General features: G+C 42.6%; 1 protein-coding gene across 1 annotated transcript in view; it reads right to left on the minus strand.

Moving 5' to 3' along the window:
* The window catches only part of PCDH15 (protocadherin related 15), a 2,079,434-nt gene that overhangs the window by 1,331,751 nt on the left and 724,828 nt on the right, over positions 1-22,855 (minus strand). Inside the window, exon 9 of the mRNA XM_073596339.1 lies at positions 2,347-2,517. Within this exon, the coding sequence (XP_073452440.1) occupies positions 2,347-2,517 (171 nt within the window). The remainder of the gene's footprint in view (positions 1-2,346; positions 2,518-22,855) is intronic.

Here is a 22,855-nt window from a genome sequence, read left to right on the forward strand (position 1 = left end):
AGCTAACCTCCAGGTTTCATTTAATTTTAAATAGTTCCATTAGACTAAGCTGTTCCAAATGCAATATTTACTTCACTAACAGCTGCAGTGGTGGTGGAGGTGAGCACTGTATTAACTGTATGTAGTCTCAGCTACATACAGTATACAGAGCTGTGTTCCAGCAATGGGGCGAGAACTTCCTGTTCTGCTGCTGGAGCAAAATCGAGTCAGGCTGAGTGACACTCATTTTTTCGCAGGAAGCTTTGTTTTCTATGAATAAAAACCTTCCTCTCATTGTCTAAGGCGGAGTTTGTGATTCTCTCTGCCTCAGCCGAACAGAAGAAGGTTTGTATTCATATATAGATACATAGATTTCCTTGTGAAAGGTTGTGTTGTTCAGCTCAAGTCAATCGTGTTCTGGGAGCATGACAGAAAGTCCCCATCCCTCTTCTGGAGCACAGCGCTAAATACTGTATGTAGCTGAGACTACATATAGCTTACACAGCACACACATCAGCTGCAACTGTTAGTAAATAGTTTGTTTGGACCAAGTTGGTCCAAATTAATTATTTAAAGTTAAATGAAAACCAGAGATCAGTTTAAATTCTTGTCTGTGTCCCTCATTTGGTTTAATTCCTTGTCACCAGAAACAGGAAGTGACAGAAAAACTCTCTATCAAAGCTCCCGATAGATAAAAAAATAACAAGGTTTGATACCCTTTCCATTCTATCAAACACAAAAAATGTTTTGACTGGGCTTATACAATAACTGTTTTTTTTTCTACAAGTAATACTATTTTAGTCTAATTAACACAAATACTCTTTTTCAGACTAATGTACTAGGGAAACATTTACTTAGATAAATATGCATTTTGTATTTGCTGACAACCTCTTCTGAAAATGATACTGGCATATAATAAGTGTGCAGATGAGAAGTTATGACTTCATTCAGAATATACTGTTACATGCTTATGCCAGGTCTGTGGCTGTGGAAATACTAAAAGCAGGGACAGTAATGCAAGAGGTTAGCAAAAGAATCCCACATGTGCCTCTCAACAAATGTTTTGAGGACATTCTATTAGTTTCGGCTATGCTATTCATGTGTAAGCAGCGGTAAGTTCAATGTTTATTACACCAGTTCACCACAGGAAATGCCATGCAGGCAGGAATTTAATAGAAATGATTTACACTTTCCAATGTTTTGCTCAAAAAGGGACAAAACAAGACTACAAATGGGAAGCAGGAATTTCAAGGAAGATTTTCAAAAGTGAGATTGGATCAATAATGTAGACTACTGAAACATTTTCAAAGACAGGAGGATTTAAGAACATAAGGTCAAGTGCAGGAGATGGAGGTTAGTGGGATCAAGCAAGCCATGAATATGGTGCAACAAATGGACAGAATACCTTTTCATCAAGATCAAATACAATTTCAAAGTCAAATGATTAAAACACTTTTGAACATACAAATACTTAAAAAGAATTGTATAGCTTTTAGTACTACTTGATTGTTAAAAGGGATATCTACTTTAATTGAAAACTTCCTAAGTGCAAAAGAACAGTTTTTTTGCATTTGCCTGGTGAACTTAGATCCTGCTGGGAAAAGTTAATGCTGACAAAGGACCATAGTACCAGTTAAAAAAAGCTGACAGTGCTTATTTCAGATCAGAATTATACTTATTTTAGTATCTTAGCAAATATTTTATTAGCAAGGGGTACAAGAAGGTATAGAACAGAAAAGCTTGCTTATTACAGATTCAGTTGTAATAAAACACATAATGCAACTATAGGTGAATTAGTCCCTAGATTCAAAGACCACAGTGATGCAAAATAAAAGACAAATATAAGAACCCAGATACCCTAATAATGACTATAGAAAGTCTAATTAGAGTGCATAATCCTAGAACATAAATTAACGTCTAAGAAATGTAAATAACAATGCTTATAACAATTGTCTCTATATAAATGGACTACCAAAAACATTAAGGCAAAAAATTGTTTTGGGATAAAGTGGGGAAAGGTTAGACTGTAACTTCTGTCTGTGTTCCAGCTGGAGATATTCACTCTTTATTTGTTCTAGTGTCCATTGTCAGTGAGACAGGAAGTGAAAAGAAATTACAAAATGTGGAGTTGTCTCCAGGGCAAGAGGTGAGGGGAAATCACCCAATTTTCAATTTCACAAGATTCTCTCTCAATTCCTGTTGCACCTCAAGGACAGGAAGTAAGGGGAAATCTACCAAGTGGGACAGAGACATGAAAAATTACTTGACAGGGGTTCAATCCTTTCCTTCTAAATCTGAAATTAAAAAAAGGAATAAAAAAAAGTTTAGCTAACAGACATTTAAAAAAATCTCACCAGCTGTACTTACAGGAGGGCTGAGTTCTGGAAGGCTTGCTTTGTAAGTTAATGGTCGACAATCACGTGTATTTGGCACAGGTTCACAGGGAAGAAACCGAGGACCAAGGTCATCACCATCAAGAACATCCACTGTCAAAGTAGTTGTACTTGTCCTTCTTTCATTATTATTAAGTGGACGATCCTGTGGATAAAAGAAGTCCGTTTACAAAAAAATGCACTATTAACTATGTATACATTTTTGCCAATGTGGGATCTTTACAGCATTTGTTTTGGAGCAACTCCCCATTACTTCTGTTGCTGATATTATTTTGTTGTCCTCAATTTCCCCCTACAATAGAAGACTATGCACAATGCCAATGGTGGCAAGCTCATGGTTTTAATGACATCTACCTTTTACTTTCCCGAGCAGGAGTTATATATTTCTGGAACTCTGCACTTATTATGGAAATTCAGGAAATTCTGCTCCAATTTCGCAGGAAATTCAAGCAGAACGTGGAACACCCCATAATGCACTGCGACAAGAGCCATGCACTGCTGTGAGAGCAATGATTGGCCAAATGCAGTCCATATCAGGTATGGATATTAAGGGGAACCCCATGCCAAAATTTAAAAAAAAATGGCATGGGGTCCCCCCCAAAATCCATGCCAGACCCTTATCTGAGCACACAACCTGGCAGGCCATAGGAAAAGGGGGGGGACAAGAGAATGCCCCCCTCCTGAACCATACCAGGCCACATGCCCTCAACATGGGAAGGGTGCTTTGGGGTCCCCCCAAAACACCTTGTCCCCATGTTGATGGGGACAAGGGCCTCTTCCCCACAACCCTTGCCCGGTGGTTGTGGGGGTCTGCGGGTGGGGGGCTTATCAGAATCTGGAAGCCCCCTTTAACAAGGGATCCCCCCAGATCCCACCCCCTATGTGAATGGGTATCAGGTACATTGTACTCCTACTCATTCACCAAAAAAATTGTCGAAAAAGTTAAAATGACAGGAGACAATTTTGGACAATTCCTTTATTTAAAAAAAGGTGTCCCGCGATGTCCATCCATCTTCAATCACAGCGTCTGACGGTCCAGAGAAAACCAAAAAACTGAAAAACTCCGCCTCCATGGGAGGAGTCCTGCCGACTGCAACCTTTTTTCAATGACAGCTCTTGTACAGGTGATGTCACATGATTTCAGAAGGGGCGGGGTCAGCCGGTTATGTCACCGGGTAGTGCCGCCCTCAGCTATATAACAGCTGTCATCGCAAAAAGGCTGCAGTTGACGGTACACCTCCAATGGAGGCGGAGTTTATCCATTTTTTTTTTCAGTCCATCAGTGCTGACATTGAAGATGGATTTACATTGCAGGACACTTTTTTTTAATAAAGGACTTGTCAAAAACTGTCTCCTGCCATTTTTACTTTGACACATTTTTGGTGAATGAGTAGGGGTACAATGTACCCGATATCCAATTCACATGGTGTGGCAGGATCTGGGGTTCCCTTTGTTAAAGGGGACTTCCAGATTCCATTAAGCCCCCCACCCGCAGACCCCCACAACCACTGGGCAAGGGTTGTGGTGATGAGGCCCTTGTCTCCATCAACATGGGGACAAGGTGTTTTGTATGATTCAGGAGGGAGGGCTCTCTCAGCCCCCCTTTTTCTGCAGCCTGCCAGGTTGCATGCTGGTATAAGGGTCTGGTATGGATTTTGGGGGGACCCCCACAATATTTTTTTTTTTTAATTTTGGCACAGGGTTCCCCTTAAAATCCATACCAGACCTGATGGGCCTGGAATGGCTTTTGGGGGGACCCCCACGCCATTTTTTTTGCATTTTGGTGCAGGATTCCCATTCATATCAATACTAGACCTGAAGGGCCTGATATGGATTTTGGGGGGGCCCCCCACACCCTTTTAATTTTTTATTTTGGCGCAGGGTTCCTCTTATAATTCATACCAGGCCCAAAGGGCCTGGTAATGGACTAGGGGAGGCCCAAACCATTTTTTTCTATTATTTTTTTCTATATTGCCGGGATCCGAAAATACATTACAGCTGCAAGCAGTTTTGAATGACATTTTTTTCCGTTAGAAATGTCATTTTGCTGTGGTACTCTTATGAACATGGGAAAGATGCACTACTTTACTGGCAGACTAAGGAGACCCCCCCCAGGCACAATATTTAAAGGGATATTTCATTTTTATTGTTTCACTTTAAACATTATTAAAACCACTGCTCCTGAAAAAACACCAGTTTTTAAATCTTTTTTTTGCAATGATACATGTCCCCATGGGGTAGGACCCTGGTCCCCATATACTTTTTATGGCAACAACTTGCATATAGGCCTTTAAATTTAGCATTTTTGATTTTTCACATTCATGTCCCATAGACTTTAATAGTGTTCACGTCATTTTTTTTGCCTGTTCGCATGTTCTGCTACGAATCAAACCGGGGGGGGGGGGGGGGTGTTCAGCTCATCTCTACTCATTATATGCCCTTACGGGAACATTGCCATATCCAACTTAAACACTCGATACACATATAACAGAGGAGAAATACTGCACTAATAACTAAACAAAATAAAATAAAATAAAATAAGAAAGCTGCAGCTCAATTTTGCATGATATATGCAAACACAGTACATGGGAAAAGAAAAGGAAGGCTGCGCTGCAAAGAAAAATTAAACAAAGTGTGACAATCTAAGTGATGTGAAATATGGTAGTAAATCCCCACAAAAAGGGGATACCATAAAAAAAATAACGTTCTGTGAAGTGAATCTTGATAAACGATCCTTTTTGTGCAAAGAAAAATGATGAATAAAAACACCAGTGACAGTGAACCTCCACCTTAAAAAAAAATGCACGCTTACCAGAAGGCAAGCAATAGCAAGCCTGTAAATTGGGATCAATATCCTGACATCAGACCAGCGCCAGCAGTGGATCACTTGATGGTAATAAGGACATTCCAGAGGAATGGGACTCACAGAATGGACCAGCGATCCGCATTACAGGGGCAAAAAGAGAGGCTCTCCAAAATGTGAATCTGCATACATCATTTATTATAAAAAGGAAGTATTGCACTTACATCAAAAAGGAATAAAAAATGCTCATAAAAGAATGCCGGCCAGCTCGCAGACACCCGTCCACCAGTACACAATACACCGCGATGACGTCAGCACGCCTACCACCCACCCACTCGATACACATACCCTCCTCTGCTCTCATTCCTCTCCTTTTCTCCTCACTTCTTTTGAAAAAGTGCTGGTCTGATCCACATACTTTGGGACTCATTTATTTAAACTATAACTCATTTATCTTTTAAAACATGAATGCCTACCATGGCCCCCTAAATTCTATTGGAGGACAGAATGTAATATCCTTCCTGGCCAGCAGATTGGCAGAATATCTGGAGAGCTACTGCAAAAAGTTCCAGAAATTTTCTAATTCTTGAAAATTTCCCCAAAATGTTATATAGACGGTATTTCTACCCGTCTTGCACATTTTATGATTTACTCTTCCACCTGTTTCTGTGGATGCACCAATAAAGTGCATCCATATTTAGTGCACTTGTCCAGTGATGGGCATAATATCACCACAGGTTTATCATTTTATTCGTACACTGATCCACACAAAACTCCATAAAAAAACCCTTATGATGCATTAATAAATAAGCCTATCCTTGACTTTTTCATACTGAGTGAACTCTAGTGCTGAATACTGTATCTTCACAACCAGAGCTGCTGTTAGAAATCACAGGGCCCTGTACAGCCTAACTGAGCCCCCCCCCCAGAAGATATGAACAAACGCATACACAACATAACTTACAAAATTCCCACTAAATCTAAAAAATAAAAATATATTGAGTTAATAAATAAAGCTCTGTGTGAAAAGAGTGACAGATATAAGGGGCATGGGCTGTCTAAGATGATGGTCGTGATGGTGTAATGCAGGCCAGGGCTGACTCTCCACCGCTGATTTAACAGCTGAGATTTACACTTTTAAGAGTGGTGTTCTTGCTCCTCTGCCTTCACACAACCCCCACTCTGTTTATAAAGACTCATTCTTCCTCAGTTGCAGTGCGAGGCTCCAACCTGTTGATTCTCTGATGCCATCCACCTACACTACTCGGACCCCAGCCACATAAGAGCATCTGAACATCTCATCTCCAGTACAGCCCATCTATTTGGGCTCACCTCCGGTTGTAAAGCAGTGCCTTAGTCTTCTTGTATATCTTCATCTGTGGACCAACCACTCACCTCCTCCTCATTCCCTGCACACCCACTGAGAGCTTGTTTAAATATAGCTGCAGAGTAGAAATCTCTCTCTGCATAGCCTTCAGTGCACCAGCTCACCCCTGGCTGGTGAGGTGTCTTCCTTCCTGCTCCCTGCCTCCTGTCTATCAGCCTGCATAGCTCCAGGCACCTGAATATCCCTCAGAATTCTACAGAGGCGCCCCAGGATACACAAGTGCACTTTTAACTAAAGAAGATTTGGAAGGGGGATGCTGATTAAATTGGAGCAGTATTTAAAGATCGATATTCCTGTGGTACATGCAGATCTTGGGCAGGTTCTCAATTGTATGGAGGTGGAGGAGAGACTGGGCATTCATGGCCATTCGGTTGTAAAGCTGCAGGAGCAGGTGAAAACTTTACAGAGAGTACAAAAGTTCATACAATATAAATCTGAGGATCAAGAAAACCACAGCAGCCGCAATAATGTGTGGTTCCGGGGCAGGAATTTCCTGTCACTATGCAAAAAATGCTCAACCCTTTGTTTGGCAGGACTATTTCTGAGACTTTGAAAATAGAGTGCACAGAGCAGTAAGGTTCAACAAGCCTCCATCCGAACTCCCAAGAGATGTGATTGTAAGATTCCAATGTGCAGAAAAGAAGGCATTGATTATAGAAAAGGTAAGGAAGTCTCCAGGAATCTCTTTTGAGGTAGTAACACTCCAAATATATATACCAATATGGCAGACATTTACAAGAAGAAGAGCACTTGGGCCTTTGTTAGAGCTGATGCGGTCAGCAAATATCCAGTATCATTGGGGTTTTCAATCCTACCTGAGAGGGAAAAAAAAGATAGCCAGTCATCAGTATGGAGGTTCTCAGAGGATTTACATAATTTTTTTAAAAAAAGCTGCAATTAACCCCTCCAGCTCTCACTGGACTGAGGGGACTTCTGGAACCAGAGCCCTCATTGGAGGAAGAGCAATGGATCCGGCCCGCCAAAAAGAAAAAAGAGGCAGAATAAGATTTGTGGAAAATATAAAAGAGATAAATGGCTACTGGGAATTTAAAGGCAAAGATGGGTTTTTAGGTGCCGGCCTCATTTTTCTCATATGAGTGTGATATGATAATAAGAGGGATGGAGAGGGGAAGAGGGGAAGGTGAGAAATGGTGAATATGAAGCGCTCCTCGAATGCATTGAGGTATTAGGAGATGGTAAAAAGGTCTCAAGGGGTGGGTTATTGGATATAATGGATGCATAAGAAGACTATTAGGTGGCGGAGGGCAGTAGTTCTTGGTACACCTATGGTTCTCCCCTCAGGGTAAGGTACTCTGGGGGAAGGGCACAGTCATGTTATCCCAAGTGGGTAAGGACGAGGGGGCATAATAAGGTAAAGGTCACCAGGGCCAATTACTGAGAAAGACTCAGACTAGAACCTGACTTTTGAAAGTTTTTTTTGGGAGACAATATATATAAATATATATATATATATATATATATATATATATATATATATATATATATATATATATATGGAGGAATCTCTTTTTTTCCCTTCTTTAGAGCCTATATAGGGACAGAAAGGCCAATGTTTCTTTTGGCTAATTTGTATTAGACATGGCCTCAATTTAATCACATACAATGTATGCGGTCTGAATCCCACAGTGTAAAAGGCATAAGATAACAAAAGAATTGCACTGAATTAAATAGGAATATGTCATTTCAGATAAAGGAACAATTGGCAGAACCAGAGGGCTGGATTCTTTTTATAAAAGGGTTGTTATGTAACATAAAATGTACGCTTGCTAACATTTACTGCTCTAGCAAATCACCAAATATTTATTTTTAAAAAGTACTAGATAATCTTATGTAGTTTAAATTAGGGAAGACAATAATTGCAGGATGAATCTCAATTGTTGTATGAGATTGTTCAGTCAGCTTTGTGATTGCTAATTACCTCACTCCAGCTTGTATACACCTTTGTCACATGTCTTCTATGTAAGCTGTCTTCTGGGGGTGATAGTAAGTCATGAGTAAGGCCGTTATGGCAGAAACATGTTGACAGTTTGAGCGGTATACACTGATGTCTTAATAAAGCTGATGTCTTGCTGCATTTGACCATGATGTCGGCAACATTCTTTTCTTTAGTTGACCACAAGCCGTGCCTGAGCACCAGCCATACAGCCATGGATGTTTAATAAAATAAGTAGAAGCATTGCTTTTGTTTCCAATCATTGCAGGAGACTTTCATTTCTATGTCCATCTATTGTTGGATACATCATCTGTTGTCCCATGGGTTTCACTGCAAGTGCAGGTCAGGATCAAGAAGGTAATTCAAACATTTTCAGTTGGTGGCTGCATGTAGGATCAAACATTCAGGAAGTAAGGATCATACCTATTATTCATCTGTTCATGAATTGTACTTGAGAATTGACTATATTTGAGTGGAACATCAACTCCTGGACACTTTGATGAATGTGTCTATCAAACCTATAACTTTATTGGACCACACACAAGTGATTGTAAAAATAAATATGTTATCAGCAGGCAGGTGAGTCACAGACACCATTTGGTCCAGATGTGTCAAGCATGTGTGGCCGCAACCAGTTGAGGACTACAAAGACAAGTGTGTCTTGCCTACAGTCATGCATGGTGGTGGGAGTGTCATGGTTGGGGGCTGCATGAGTGCTGCCGGCACTAGGGAGCTACAGTTCATTGAGGGAACCATGAATGCCAACATGTACTGTGACATACTGAAGCAGAGCATGATCCCCTCCCTTCAGAGACTGGGCCGCAGGGCAGTATTCCAACATGTTAAGGACTGTAAAAAAAACACCTCCAAGACCACCACTCCCTTGCTAAAGAAGCTGAGGGTAAAGGTGATGGACTGGCCAAGCATGTCTCCAGACCTAAACACTATTGAGTATCTGTGGGGCATCCTCAAACGGAAGGTGGAGGAGCGCAAGGTCTCTAACATCCACCAGTTCCGTGATGTTGCCATGGAGGAGTGGAAGAAGACTCCAGTTGCAACCTGTGAAGCTCTGGTTAACTCCATGCCCAAGAGGGTGAAAGTAGTGTCGGAATGTAATGGTGGCCACACAATATTAACACTTTGGGCCCAATTTGGACATTTTCACGTAGGGGTGTACTTACTTTTGTTGCCAGCGGTTTAGACATTAATGGCTGTGGGTTGAGTTATTTTGAGGGGACAGCTACTGACTACATTGTAGCAAAGCATCATTTCTTCAGTGTTACATGAAAAGATATCATAAAATATTTACAAAAATGTGAGGGGTGTACTCACTTATGTGAGATACTGTATGTGCATCACATTTTTCCGGCTTTCTTTTGTATTTACTTTATATGATTTATATTGATTTAATTATATTACTATGAGTTGTCAGAGAGAGTTCTTTATATAATTTATAATTATCACTATTTAAGCACCATTGATAAGGTTTAGAGGAAGAACTTCGCCATTGAATATAACATAGGTTAGTAATTATGACCTCCTGCATCTCAGTGGTTTCTTTGGAACACTGGCATCTCATGAAGCTTCAGAGCCATTTCCTATTACAATGGAAGAAGCAGCATTTAAATCAGATCATAAAGAATTCCCCTTCAGATGCACAAGAGCCTTTGGTGGTGGATATGGCCAGAGTTTCTTACACTGTTTTGCTCCTGGACTGCTGTTACCTCTAATGCCAGTGAAACAGGATGAGGGGCCATTTGTGACCATGTCAAGGTGCAGGAAGAGCAGATGGTGCTTTCCTGTGGAGAGAATTGCATAGAATGTGCTGAAACTTCAAGCAGCTGTGATGACACTTACTACCACAATCAGGGATGGCCAGTCATTCTTCTGTTGGGCAACATGGAGGCACTCTGTTACTTTCACAGGTAAGGAGAGACTTACAGTTGCACTATTTTCATTGAGGCGGAACCCATTATGTCCTAGACAAAGAAAATGCTTCAGGAACCCATGGCAGTGTACCTCCCTGGCATCCAGGAACCAAAGCAGACTACCTCTTCAAGAAACTTCCAAGACCACAATGAATGGAGTCCGTATTCAAACTTTTACTATATCACACAGTTGTGGGGTCTTTTACAACTGGATTTGTTTGTTTCCCTGGGCTACTAGAAGTTACCCAGGTTTGTCTCTCATCAACCTGAACTTCTGGTGGAGGGTACAGATACCCTAACTCATCTGAGGGCAAGCTCCACCAATTCCCTTAGTGATAACTAGGGATGAGCCGAACACCCTCCTGTTCGGTTCGCAGCAGAACATGCAAGCAGCCAAAGAATTTGGCAGAACACACGGACACCATTAAAGTCTATGGGACACGAACATAAATAATCAAAAGTGCTAATTTTAAAGGCTTATATGCAAGTTATTGTCATAAAAAGTGTTTGGGGACCTGGTCCTGCCCCAGGGGACAAGTATCAATGCAAATTTTTTTTTTAAAACCGGACGATTTTTCGGGAGCAGTGATTTTTTTCATGCTTAAAGTTAGACAATAAAAATGAAATATTCCTTTAAATATCGTGCCTGGGGGGTGTCTATAGTATTCCTGTAAAGTGGTGCATTTTTCCCGTGTTTAGAACAGTACCACAGCAAAATGGCAATAACAAATTGTCATTTAAAACTGATCGCGGCTGTAATGAATTGTTGGGTCTCGGCTATATAGATATAGCTAATTGAAAAAAAGAGCAAGGGATCCCCCCCGTCCATTACCAGGCCCTTTGGGTCTGGTATGGATATTAAGGGGAACCCTGAATCAAAATTAAAAAAAAAAAAAATGTGTAGGGGTCCCCCCAAAATCCATACCAGACACTTATCCAAGCATGCAACCTGGAAGGCCACAGGAAAAGAGGGGGGGGATGAGAGAGTGTCCCCCCCCACCTGAACCATACCAGGCCACATGCCCTCAACATGGGGAGGGTGCTTTGGGGTAGCCCCCCAAAGGGTCTCATCCCCACAACCCTTGCCCGGTGGTTGTGGGGGTCTGCGGGCGGGGGACTTATCAGGATCTGGAAGCCTCCTTTAACAAGGGAACCCCCAGATCCTGGCCTCCCCCCTGTCCGAATTGGTAACGGGGTACAAATGTACCTCCACCATTTCACAAAAAAGTGTCAAAATGATAAAAAAGACAAGACACAGCTTGGGACAAGTCCTTTATTAAAAAATAAAAAAAAAAATAAATGTCCCACGACATTTTAACTGTTACAGTTATTAGGGACCTTTACAAAATAATCATTATTACTATAAGGCCATTTTAGAAAAAAGGAGACTTGAAAGACAAAATAACTTCTTGTTGCTAAAATGAAACCTGTTATAAAAGAAATATGCGAGTTATCATTGCTGACATCCTTTTGGAAAACCTAGTGGCTTGGCTGTTACATTGGCTCACTGGATTCAACATGTTGAGTGTCTGACCTAGAACAATTATGCCAATTAGAAAGTCACAGTAAATTCAAAACACTCCTTTACATAATTGCTCTGAACAGTGACTTAATGTAACAAAGAAAAAATTCCAAGCAACTAGCATTTAAAGATGGAGAGGTCAGAAATGGTAACCTCCATGTTTGTTTCTTGACAGGTCTTCTTTAAAGAAGGTAAAAGTAGGTTAAAAATGTATTGCTGATATTTAGCTTCTCAAAATCGCACATTATAAAAATAAAAATGAAAAAAATAAAAAATAATTTCACTGAGATGTAATATCACGCTGGTTGCCATAGCCTTTGAAAAAAATATTCATTTTTGCTTTTTTCCTTTTAAGCATAAAGCAAGCTGTCTGCTTTGCAATTCAAATCAGTATAAAATGTTTGTACACACAAACACCACCTCATGTAACAAACAGCACAATCCAAGAATGTTGAAGGGCGCTGTAAACTTAGACATCTACTTGTCGTAAGATCCCTAACCAATAGAGAAGAGAGGGTAAAAATAATAGTCAGGGGGGTAATTATTCCTATGATAAGAGCAACAAGAGGGACAATGAGGGCTGGCATAGGTTCTCCTCGACTGAAATATTTCAAGCATTGAAAAACCTTGAAAAATCACTCTCAATAATTCTTAAGAAGTTGAAAAGAAAGGGATTGAAAAGAGGATCATATTTGCTGTTTTAAGTGAGATGATAACTGTTAGATGACAGCAAATGAAATCTCAAGAAGACTCTTCTTATATAAAGAATGGGAAGTAAAAAATTGTCACGGCTTTTATATGATTGCAGTGTACAGCTCCCTGCTGTATGGAAAATAACATTCTGGAGCATGAAGGAAAAATGCAATATCCCTGTCTCTTGCAGAAGCCTATTTTCCATTATAAAGGCTTTCTTCATTACAGTTTCTGAAGAATTTGAGAAACACAATGAGCTATGGTTTACTGTGAACACATAGTATGAAATGCAGTATACAATTTTTTTGTGTTACATAGGGGGTTATTTACTAAAACTACATGGTGCAAAACGTGGTGCAGCAAAGCTTAATTGAACAAGCTGAAGTTAATAGCCAATTGGCTACTATTCACAGCTGCACCAGATTCTGAGTGCTCCACTTTTAGTAAATCTACCCCATAGTATACTTCTACAAATATACTTACAGAGGAATAAACAAATTAATTGATACATTTAAAAGGGAACATAGGTGGGGAATATTCAGGAATATATATATTTGAACTGCATTGTTATTGTAGATAGTTGTGCCAAAATGGCTCTAGGTGACTAACCATGGAACATACACTTTGGGGGAGAGTTAATAAAACTGGTGCACACAGAATCTGGTGGAGTTGTGCATATTAATCAGCTTCTAACTTCAACTTGTTTAATAAAGAATTGACAATAAAAGTTTTGCATTGTAACAATGAACTGCGCTGCTCCTACACAATGCACACCAGCAGACTTGTTAAATGAAGCTTAATGCACATGGGCTGGTGTGAACAGGGCCTTAAGAATATCCACATTGTTTTCAATATTCTTTACTAGAGGTTTTCTGGGTTTTGAGCATTAAAAGCTTATTTGGTATGAACTCATGGGGACATTTTTTAAGAAATGTGCCACTTAATGATGGGTTCACACTAGTGTGAATTGGATGTGGATTTCTCCGCATCCAATTTGCATGACATGAGAGTGCTCGGCTCTCAATGGAGCTGGTTCTCACATCTCCATGGCGACTGCGGAGCAGATTTCACAGGGTTCCTGTGCATCTTTGGCCCCATTTCAGGTCCGAATTCAGGCAAAAATTTGGGCCCGATTTGTCCCTGAAATGGAGAACAGAGACGCACCGGACCCCTGCTATGAGCTCCATCGTATTAGGTGTGAACCCAGCCTTAGTAACAAGAACACTTCATGCAGAATTGATTTGTGATTATAATGCTATCCATTTCTGTTTATTAGTGGTTATACAAAAAATAACAATGCAATTGTTAAAGTGCATCTAAACCCAATAGCAAATGTAGCAGGCATGTTGTAATGCAATTTCTCCTTTTGGCCAAAAGATGGAGACAGTAAGATGCTGACTGGTCCTTCCAGAAAAACTCAGAAACACAGAGCATACTGGGAAAAAGGGGAGTTTCCGGAAGTGCTGAGGGGATGGAAGAGAGGGAAGTACTGTGGAAGAGAAAGAGAGAGTGCTGACAGGAGACAGAGGAGAGGAGATAGCTTAAAAGAGAGGGAGATACCAAGGCTCAAAAACTCCTTTGCTGGGGCACAGTGACACTTAACAGTGAGGAGAGGAGGAGTGTGTGAGGGGAAGGAACTAGGTGCCAGAGTGAGGAGAGAGACACGTGCTGACACCCGGGACTGTGTCCCAACAGAGGAGGAGGGATATCCTGAAGCCTGGGAAAAGGAGAGATGTGAGGAAAGTGAGAGAAAAGCAATGTGAGAGGGATTTTTGGAGCAGAGAGGGAGAGAGAGAGAGAGAGAGAGAGAGAGAGAGAGAGAGAGAGAGACAGACACACTGACAGCAGAGAATGTGTAACCTATTATTAAGGAGGGAGAGCTGTCTGAGGAGAGCGGGCTGAGGTACCAGCATCAGGCTAAAAGAGAGAGACATCTAAAAGGAGAGAGAGTGATTTAAAGGAGGGAGGGCTGTCTGAGGATAGCGGGCTGAAGTACCAGCACCAAGCTAAAGAAGAGAGAGAGCCATCTAAAAAGGAGAGAGGGAGCCATCTAAAGGAGGGAGAGCTGTCTGAGGAGAGCGGGCTGAGGTACCAGACTCAAGCTAAAGGAGAGAGACACACACTGACACCAGAGAGTGTGTGACCTATTATAGAGAGAGAAAGCCAAGCCTTTCCAGAGACTGCCAATAGAGAGACAGTGTAGTTAGGTGACCAGACTGTGTGGAACTCCACCAGAGAGAGAGAGACATGTTTTTCCTGAGACGACCGGGAGAGCGCTGCAAGAAGATAGAGGGGAGCCAGGATTGATGTCACCCATACGTTCCACCATTGTTAAGCTCAGGAACCCTGATCAGTGACCCAAGCAGCACCCAGCTCAGTGGAGATGACCCACACCATTTCAGGGATCATGATATCCATCCGAGTATTGGGTTGGCTGCTGCCTCTTCACCTTGTGAGTTTTGCTACCAGTCATTTTGATCAGCTCTCAGAAGGGGATCCAGTGTCTTACAACATCGCTAGGAGCATCAGGAGCCTGAACCAGCACCTGGGATTCTCATTGTGTCATTGCACAGAGGATTGGTGAGAGGGTGCAAACCCAACAACCTTCTTGACACCATACTGACACTGCATGCAGACACCAATTTCCCTCTTTAGTGTCATGGGATGCTTGTTTGGAGCTGCCATCTCTAGTAGTTTGCCCTTTTAAATCTCTAACAGAACATTCTAGAGGATTACTGTTCCATGCAAGCTTGTTTAAACCTACTCTATTAAAACAAGGGCCCCACCATTTGCTAGCAGAAGACACTAGTATTCTTCACCTGGGGACCTGCAACATTACAGAACTTTGCTTACTGTACTTGTGTAACCCTTTTATTTTCATTGTGTGTTTGCCTCTCAAAGGTGTTTGCGGCCTAGAAGGAGCTGACAAGTTGACAAGTCTTCTCTCCTCCCTCTCAGCGCTTGTGTTAAGGGCTTATAGATTACTGCCCTTTCTATACTTGCAGTTGCTAAATATTGAAGGTTGTCTTTTCTAATGCATTAGTTATTTATAGCAAGGTTTAACAGTGTTGTAAGTTTCCATATACTTTAAACCGTGCTAATATATTCAACTTTTTTATCACTACCAGGTGTGTGTCTATTTTTGGTGATAATCAACAGCCAGGATAATGGTATTTACTCCATGTGTCCTTAAATGTGTTTGCAATAATTTTATTTAACCAGGTGTGTCAGAGGGGCTGAGGTCATTCTTGGAGCTGAGGCGGAGATCAGAGAATCCAAATTCACCAAGTGTCTCCTTCGGGGGGTGGCGCTACACAAAGATGTAATATATTGCAGCTTACCAGTCCCTAAATGTGGTGGCTACACTAGTTTTTCTTTAACTTTTATTTTCACCTGGTGATCCTGCCATATAACACATTATCTGTCCTAGGATAATGCTCACTCACTGTACTATATGTATGAAGGGGCAGCATTGTCACTCTGGGATAAAACATTTTTGGGATTTCAGAACATCTCCCCTCCCCTATTCTCTATAACATAGGGAAGAGGTGTTCTTTAGTGCATACAGAGCACTGGGAAAAATGTCAACTGAGCGCAGCAGAGGAAGAGAGCACACAAAGTTACAAGATTACTAGAATTATAGAAGGGTTTAACAAGTATTTTTTGCTCTTATTAAACAGATGTAAAAAAAATAAACCCCTTCAATAGAATATTTACCAGTCCCATGGGAAGCCAATAAGAGAAGTCCATTGTTGATGTATACAGTACATACACCAATGTATTGGTTTTATGCAAGTTGGTTCCCAAGCTTTATCCATATATCTAGCTGCTGGTTTCTTTGTAATTGCTGCACCAAGTATTTACATGTATGCATTTACATGTTTGTCATAGGCGTGCGCACAGGGTGTGCCAGGTGTGCCTGGGCACACCCTAATTGCCTTGTGTGCTGCATATTCCCCCCTGTTTAGACCACTGATATTTCATCCCCCCCAAAAATGTTACACAAGCCCAAATATTTTGGGAAAAGAAAATTTAAAAAATTACACTGTCCACTGCCCTACTGACACCATCAGTACATATACACATGCATATGTATTTGAGCTTTGGGGTGCACACCTATGATGTTTGTGCTTGTAATTTGTTTAGTAAAGACAAAACCCAATTCAATATGTTATTTTGTCACTCTTGTTAAAGAAATGTTACTAACCAAAATGAATAACCACTAATAGAAACATGAAGCTGCAGACTGCTGATTTAAGTAGCTTAAAACAACTTTATTTATCCAGCAGAAATAAAGACATTTCATCCATGCCTCCCACCTCCCCTGCAGGTGGCGTGTCCTCATTTCTACTGGATCAATAAAGTTGATTTAGGCTACTTGGATTAGCACGTGCAGATTTACATTTGTATCAGAGGAAACTGGGGCATGAAAGATCTTGCAGAGGCCAACAACCACCGCTAAGGTAAATGCAGCACAGGCCCTATGAGAGGTGCTCTGGGTTTATGAATTGTAAATGTTAATAGTTATGTTACAAAACACATAAGTAGTCTCATGGTTGCTTTTATTGTTCTCATACTACTACTTAACAACTTTGCTTTTTTTTTTTACACGTTTTAGCAGCCAAACTAAACATTACACTGAAAATATATGTTAAGATGTGAGGTAATCATTTGATTAATAATTTGTGAGTTTCTAAACAGCAAGTGTTTATAAAAGTGAGCTTAGCCACCCTTATGCCCTGTACACACGACCGGTTTTGCCGTTGGAATAAACTCCGAAGGTTTCTCTGAAGGAACTCCGACGGAATTCCATTCAAGTGCATCGTTTTTGGTCCATTGGAACAGCATACAGACGAGTGGTTTTCCCGATAGGAATTGGTTCTGTCGGAAATATTTAGAACATGTTCTATTTCTAGGTCCATCAGAATTTTCTAAAAAAAAAAGTCTGATGAGGCATACACACGATTGGAATATACAATGAAAGGCTTCCGTCTGACTTTTTCTGTCGGAAATTCCGCTCCTGTGTACGTGGCATAAGAGATGAGATGGAGGCCTGGTAGGGTCAAAATTGGACCCTGGGTGACATAGAAATGGGGGGGGGGGTGTGCTTGCAGAATGGATGGAAGCACACTGAAAGAGCTTTGGGACTTTGACAGCGCCACAGCCTGCATATCCATGGTGGGTCGGAAAATGGGCAAGATGGTGACTGCCTGCCACAAGGAAGACAGCAATGTGAATCCCTGCTGGCATCAGAGGACTATGTGAGAGACCCTGAACACCCCGATTCCTTACTCACTTTCACAGCTAAGACTGAAACTACTGCAGGCATTAAAAACTCTTTGCCTGCAGTCATAACCAACCTTAAAGCAGATCTACTTGTTATGTTGAAGCAGCTAGCATCACAGATAGAGCACTGTGTGAATTCATTTATGACTCTCGAGAAACCCCGCTTCCCAATGGCCATACCCACAAAATCAAACATACAATCACGTGTCAAACCATAGGAGTAGTCTATTTAGCCACCTGCTGTTGCGGTTGCTATTATGTTGGAAAAACTAAACGTCCGTTCTGTATACGTATTAGAAACCACATAAAACCACTCTACAAACACACTACATCCACCTCTATTAATAGACATGTGGCACTAGAACACAACTTTAATCCTCAAGTCATCGGATTCACCACCCTTGAGCATGTTCCTTTACATGCCAGGGGTGGTGACATTGACCAAAAGTTACTCCAACCTGAAACCAAGTGGATACACACCCTGGAGGCTACCAAATTTCCAGGGTTAAATGAATACATTAGCTTTAAATCCTTCCTTTGAATACTCTCCACGAGACCTCTGTTACCCACTTATATATTACCTTTCCTACCATCTGTCCCCTCCCCCTACTTCAAAGTCACATCATGAATCCTCGGACCAAATAAATTTCTTTCTTAATTTATATCCAGAACTTCATCCATGCACTATCCCTTATATTGTCAATATCTACTTAATTATGGTCATCGCTAATTGTATATAAAGATCATCTTTAATGTACTTATGTTATGTTTTTCAAGTCTATATTAATCTATATTTGTACTGTTGTGCGGCTGTCAGACTTGGCCCATTGCGGGACTACGATAGGGACCTGGCCCCTGTTCCCCCAAATGGTGTGTGGGTGACTCGTGGTCAATTGTCCCTTGTGTATTCCTGGTTCTTCTTCCCACTCCGCTGGACTTCATCATTGGCCCTTTTTCTTCCCCCCTCCCCTCGGTATTTTCTCTACCACCTCGTAGTTCCCCATCTTATAGCCCCCTACAACCATCTCCATTGGGTGTCGGGCTGGTGGGCTTGGCGGATCTCTGTTGTGGCGAGTCATGGCTTCCCTTGCCACTTTGGCTGTATGGACACCCAAGGGCAGTGCTGCCGTTTGTCAGTATCCGCTAGCCCCCCCCGCCACTGCCATCAAGATGATCCTTTGATCATTACTACATCTTCTGGTAGACTGCGGCGTCGCCGGTCCGATCGGCTTCACAGTCTATTGTACATTCCGCTTCGTGTATCAAACACGCAGTGTCAGACTCAAGGCTCCCTGGACCTTGTAGGCCCTCGGAGTTCCTGTCGGGCGCATGCGCAGTGGCGTTATTTGTCCGCTCACACATCTGGCTGTGATGCTGCAAGCTGTCACAGCCGGATGGCCACAGTAGTATCGCTAGCACTGTGGGCAGGCAGGGGAGAGAAGGGAGGGTTTGGGTGGCCACATCGCTGGATTGTGGGACAGGTGAGTGTTTATTTATTAAAAGTCAGAAGATGCACTTTTTTTGTAGCTGCTGACTTCTAATAAACAAAAAATTGACTGGAACTCTGCTTTGAATTAAAAATAACCTCACTCCCTTAAAAAGTGCACTAATCTGGTGCATTACAAGGTACAGAGATTCACACACACACGGCTGCTTGGAGGTCAGAAGGGATAGAATCCAGAGATGACAAACAGCCCTGTGAAGTTCCCTGTACTGTCTCTGCTGACCAGTGGCAGCTGGTACTCAAAATTTTTTGGGGGAGCGCAAACAAACTGAAAAATACTGAACCTCCCCCATCAAATGCAGCCTCACTGTGCCCATCAAATGCAGCCTCACTGTGCCCATCAAACGCAGCCTCACTGTGCCCATCAAACGCAGCCACAGTGCCCGTCAAACGCAGCCACAGTGCCCGTCAAACGCAGCCACAGTGGCCGTCAAACGCAGCCACAGTGGCCGTCAAACGCAGCCACTTGTGCCCGTCAAACGCAGCCACTTGTGCCCGTCAAACGCAGCCACTTGTGCCCGTCAAACGCAGCCACTTGTGCCCGTCAAACGCAGCCACCTGTGCCCAAACGCAGCCACTTGTGCCTGTCAAATGTAGCCACCTGTGCCCAAACGCAGCCACTTGTGCCCATCAAACGCAGTCACCTGTGCCCAAACGCAGCCACCTGTGCCCAAACGCAGCCACTTGTGCCCATCAAACGCAGCCACCTGTGCCCAAACGCAGCCACTTGTGCCCGTCAAATGTAGCCACCTGTGCCCAAACGCAGCCACTTGTGCCCATCAAACGCAGTCACCTGTGCCCAAATGCAGCCACCTGTGCCCGTCAAACGCAGCCACCTGTGCCCGTCAAACGCAGCCATCACTAACCCCCCACAATTACTTTATTTTAATAAATGTTGTATTACAATGGATGCTGTGCCCCCGCTGTATGTGCTTTTTAAAAAACAATGTCACTTCATACCGAATTTCACCGTAGTACAATCCCGCTCGTGACTCCCGGCTCATCCCGCCCCTCTCCGCTCTCTTCTCCTCTCACGTGTCTCCTGAGTCCTGACGTCAGCGGGGAATTCTTAGTCCTGCCCGCTGACTATAGTTATCGTATCAGAAGAGAGGCGGGCGGGACTGAGAATTCCCCGCTGACGTTAGGACTCAGGAGACGGAAGAGGAGAGCGGAGAGGGGCGGGATGGGCCGGGAGTCACATGAGCGGGATCGTACTACGGTGAAATTCGGTATGAAGTGACATCGTTTTTTTAAAAAGCACATACAGCGAGGGCACAGCATCCATTGTAACACAACATTAATTAAAATAAAGTCATTTTAAAAATACACTCGGAGCGCTTTCCCGGGAGGGGCGGGGCAAGTAGTAATGACGTCACCGGACATCGATTTTCCGGTTCTTATGCATCGATGCTGCATCGGGGACACCCGAATCGCGATGCATCGATGCAACGATTAATTACAGCACCCCTACTTCCAATACCTGCTTACAAGACCCGTCACCACGCCATAGGCTGGGTTTTGTAACAATTGCTGTACAGTTGGCTTTTTATAATCCCTATTCTCTGTTTGTTCACACCCTTGATATGTATTTTTGTACATTTTTTAAATTATTTGTTAATAAAATATTAAAATTTTTTAATCTATGTATTACAATCAATGTTTGGCACCGTGATAATCCCCTTACCTCTCCTTTACCATTGTTGACCAATCTTTAATAATGTTCTGGAGAGATCCACTGACACCTCGATTGAATTTGACGAAGCCCACAGGGCTCTAAAGCCACCTAGTGCTGATAATGCCCCTGCAACAGATATTCAATTCTGCCTCTCTAATTTCAGTTTGAAAGAAGACATTCTTGCCAAGGCCAGCAAGAATGAACTCATTACGCTAAACAGAGATGCCAAACTTTTTCAAGACCTCTCTCCTATTACTATAAAAAAATAGGAGAGCCTTATGCCCCTGTTGGATGGTTCTTAGAGATTACTCTACAGAGATCTCCCTTACAGATGGTGTTTTCCATTTACACTGCAAGCTACATTTAATAACAAAAATGTAAATCTTAACCTCCTCCTGCCCACGTAATAGCTGAATGACGACTACAGCATGGGCCTTAATTGCTGGGAGGCCATTACATGACATTCTCCCGTGCATGAGCTGCCTGCCCGCCTCCTGGGAGGCGCAATGTGGCGTGCTCTGTGATTGAGTCTATGACACTCGGCTGATCACAGATCGGAGTAAGAGGCCGATCCCAGTCAATGACAGCTGATCATGTGATGTAAACAGAAGATCTGTAATAGTTTTTTTCCCTCACGGTGTCAGCGTGAGGGGGAAAAAAACCTGATCACCAGCTTCTGTCAAAGGGACATCGGTCCCTCACACAGAGAGCTGCGACTGCCTCATCTGTGCCCACCAGTGCTTTCTGCCAGTGCCCCCTATCAGTACCCCCCAGTGCCACCTACCAGTGTCCACAGCGCCACCTACCAGTGCCCACCAGTGCTGCCAATCAATGCCCATCAGTGCCTCATCATAAGTGCCAACAATCAGTGCTACCTATCAGTGTCATCTACCAGTGCCCATCAGTGCCACCCATCAGTGATTATCAGTGCCCATCAGGACCACCTATCAGTGCCCTTCAGTGCTGCCCATTAGTGCCAACAATCAGTGCTACCTATCAGTGTCATCTACCAGTGCCTACCAGTGCCCATCAGTGCCACCCATCAGTGATTATCAGTGCCCATCAGGACCACCTATCAGTGCCCTTCAGTGCTGCCCATTAGTGCCAACCATCAGTGCTACCTATCAGTGCTACCTATCAGTGCCACCTCTCAGTGCCAACTATCAGTGCCAACTATCAGTGCCACCTCTCGGTGCCACCTCTCGGTGCCAACTATCGGTGCCAACTATCGGTGCCAACTATCGGTGCCAACTATCGGTGCAGCCTCATCAGTGCACATCAATGAAGGAGAAAATGACCTGTTCTCACAAACTATGAAACTTTTTTTTTTCAAAATATTCGGTCTTTTATTTTTTAGCAAAAAAATAAATAGAAAACCCAGCAGTGATTAAATACCACCAAAAGAAAGCTCTATTTGTGTGAAAAAAAATGATAACAATTTCATTTGGGAACAGTGTTGCATGACCACGCATCTGTCATTCAAAATGTGAGAGCTCTGAAAGCTGAAAATTGGTCTGGGCAGGGAGGGGGTTTAAGTGCCCAGTAAGCAAGTGGTTAAAATGCCTCATGAGACTTCCGGTTCCGGCGCCGTATGGAGTAGTGGTAATCTACCTTAGCTCCCGCTACCCGGCCCATATATCAGCCTGTAAAATGAGCCCTGCCATCCATCACCGCCAGCAGACCGCTCGCAGACTTTCCTGATACCCCCCGAACTGCGCAAATAGACCGATA

Source organism: Aquarana catesbeiana, linkage group LG08 (genome assembly GCF_042186555.1).
Source record: "Aquarana catesbeiana isolate 2022-GZ linkage group LG08, ASM4218655v1, whole genome shotgun sequence".
In the NCBI taxonomy this organism is placed as follows: domain Eukaryota; kingdom Metazoa; phylum Chordata; class Amphibia; order Anura; family Ranidae; genus Aquarana; species Aquarana catesbeiana.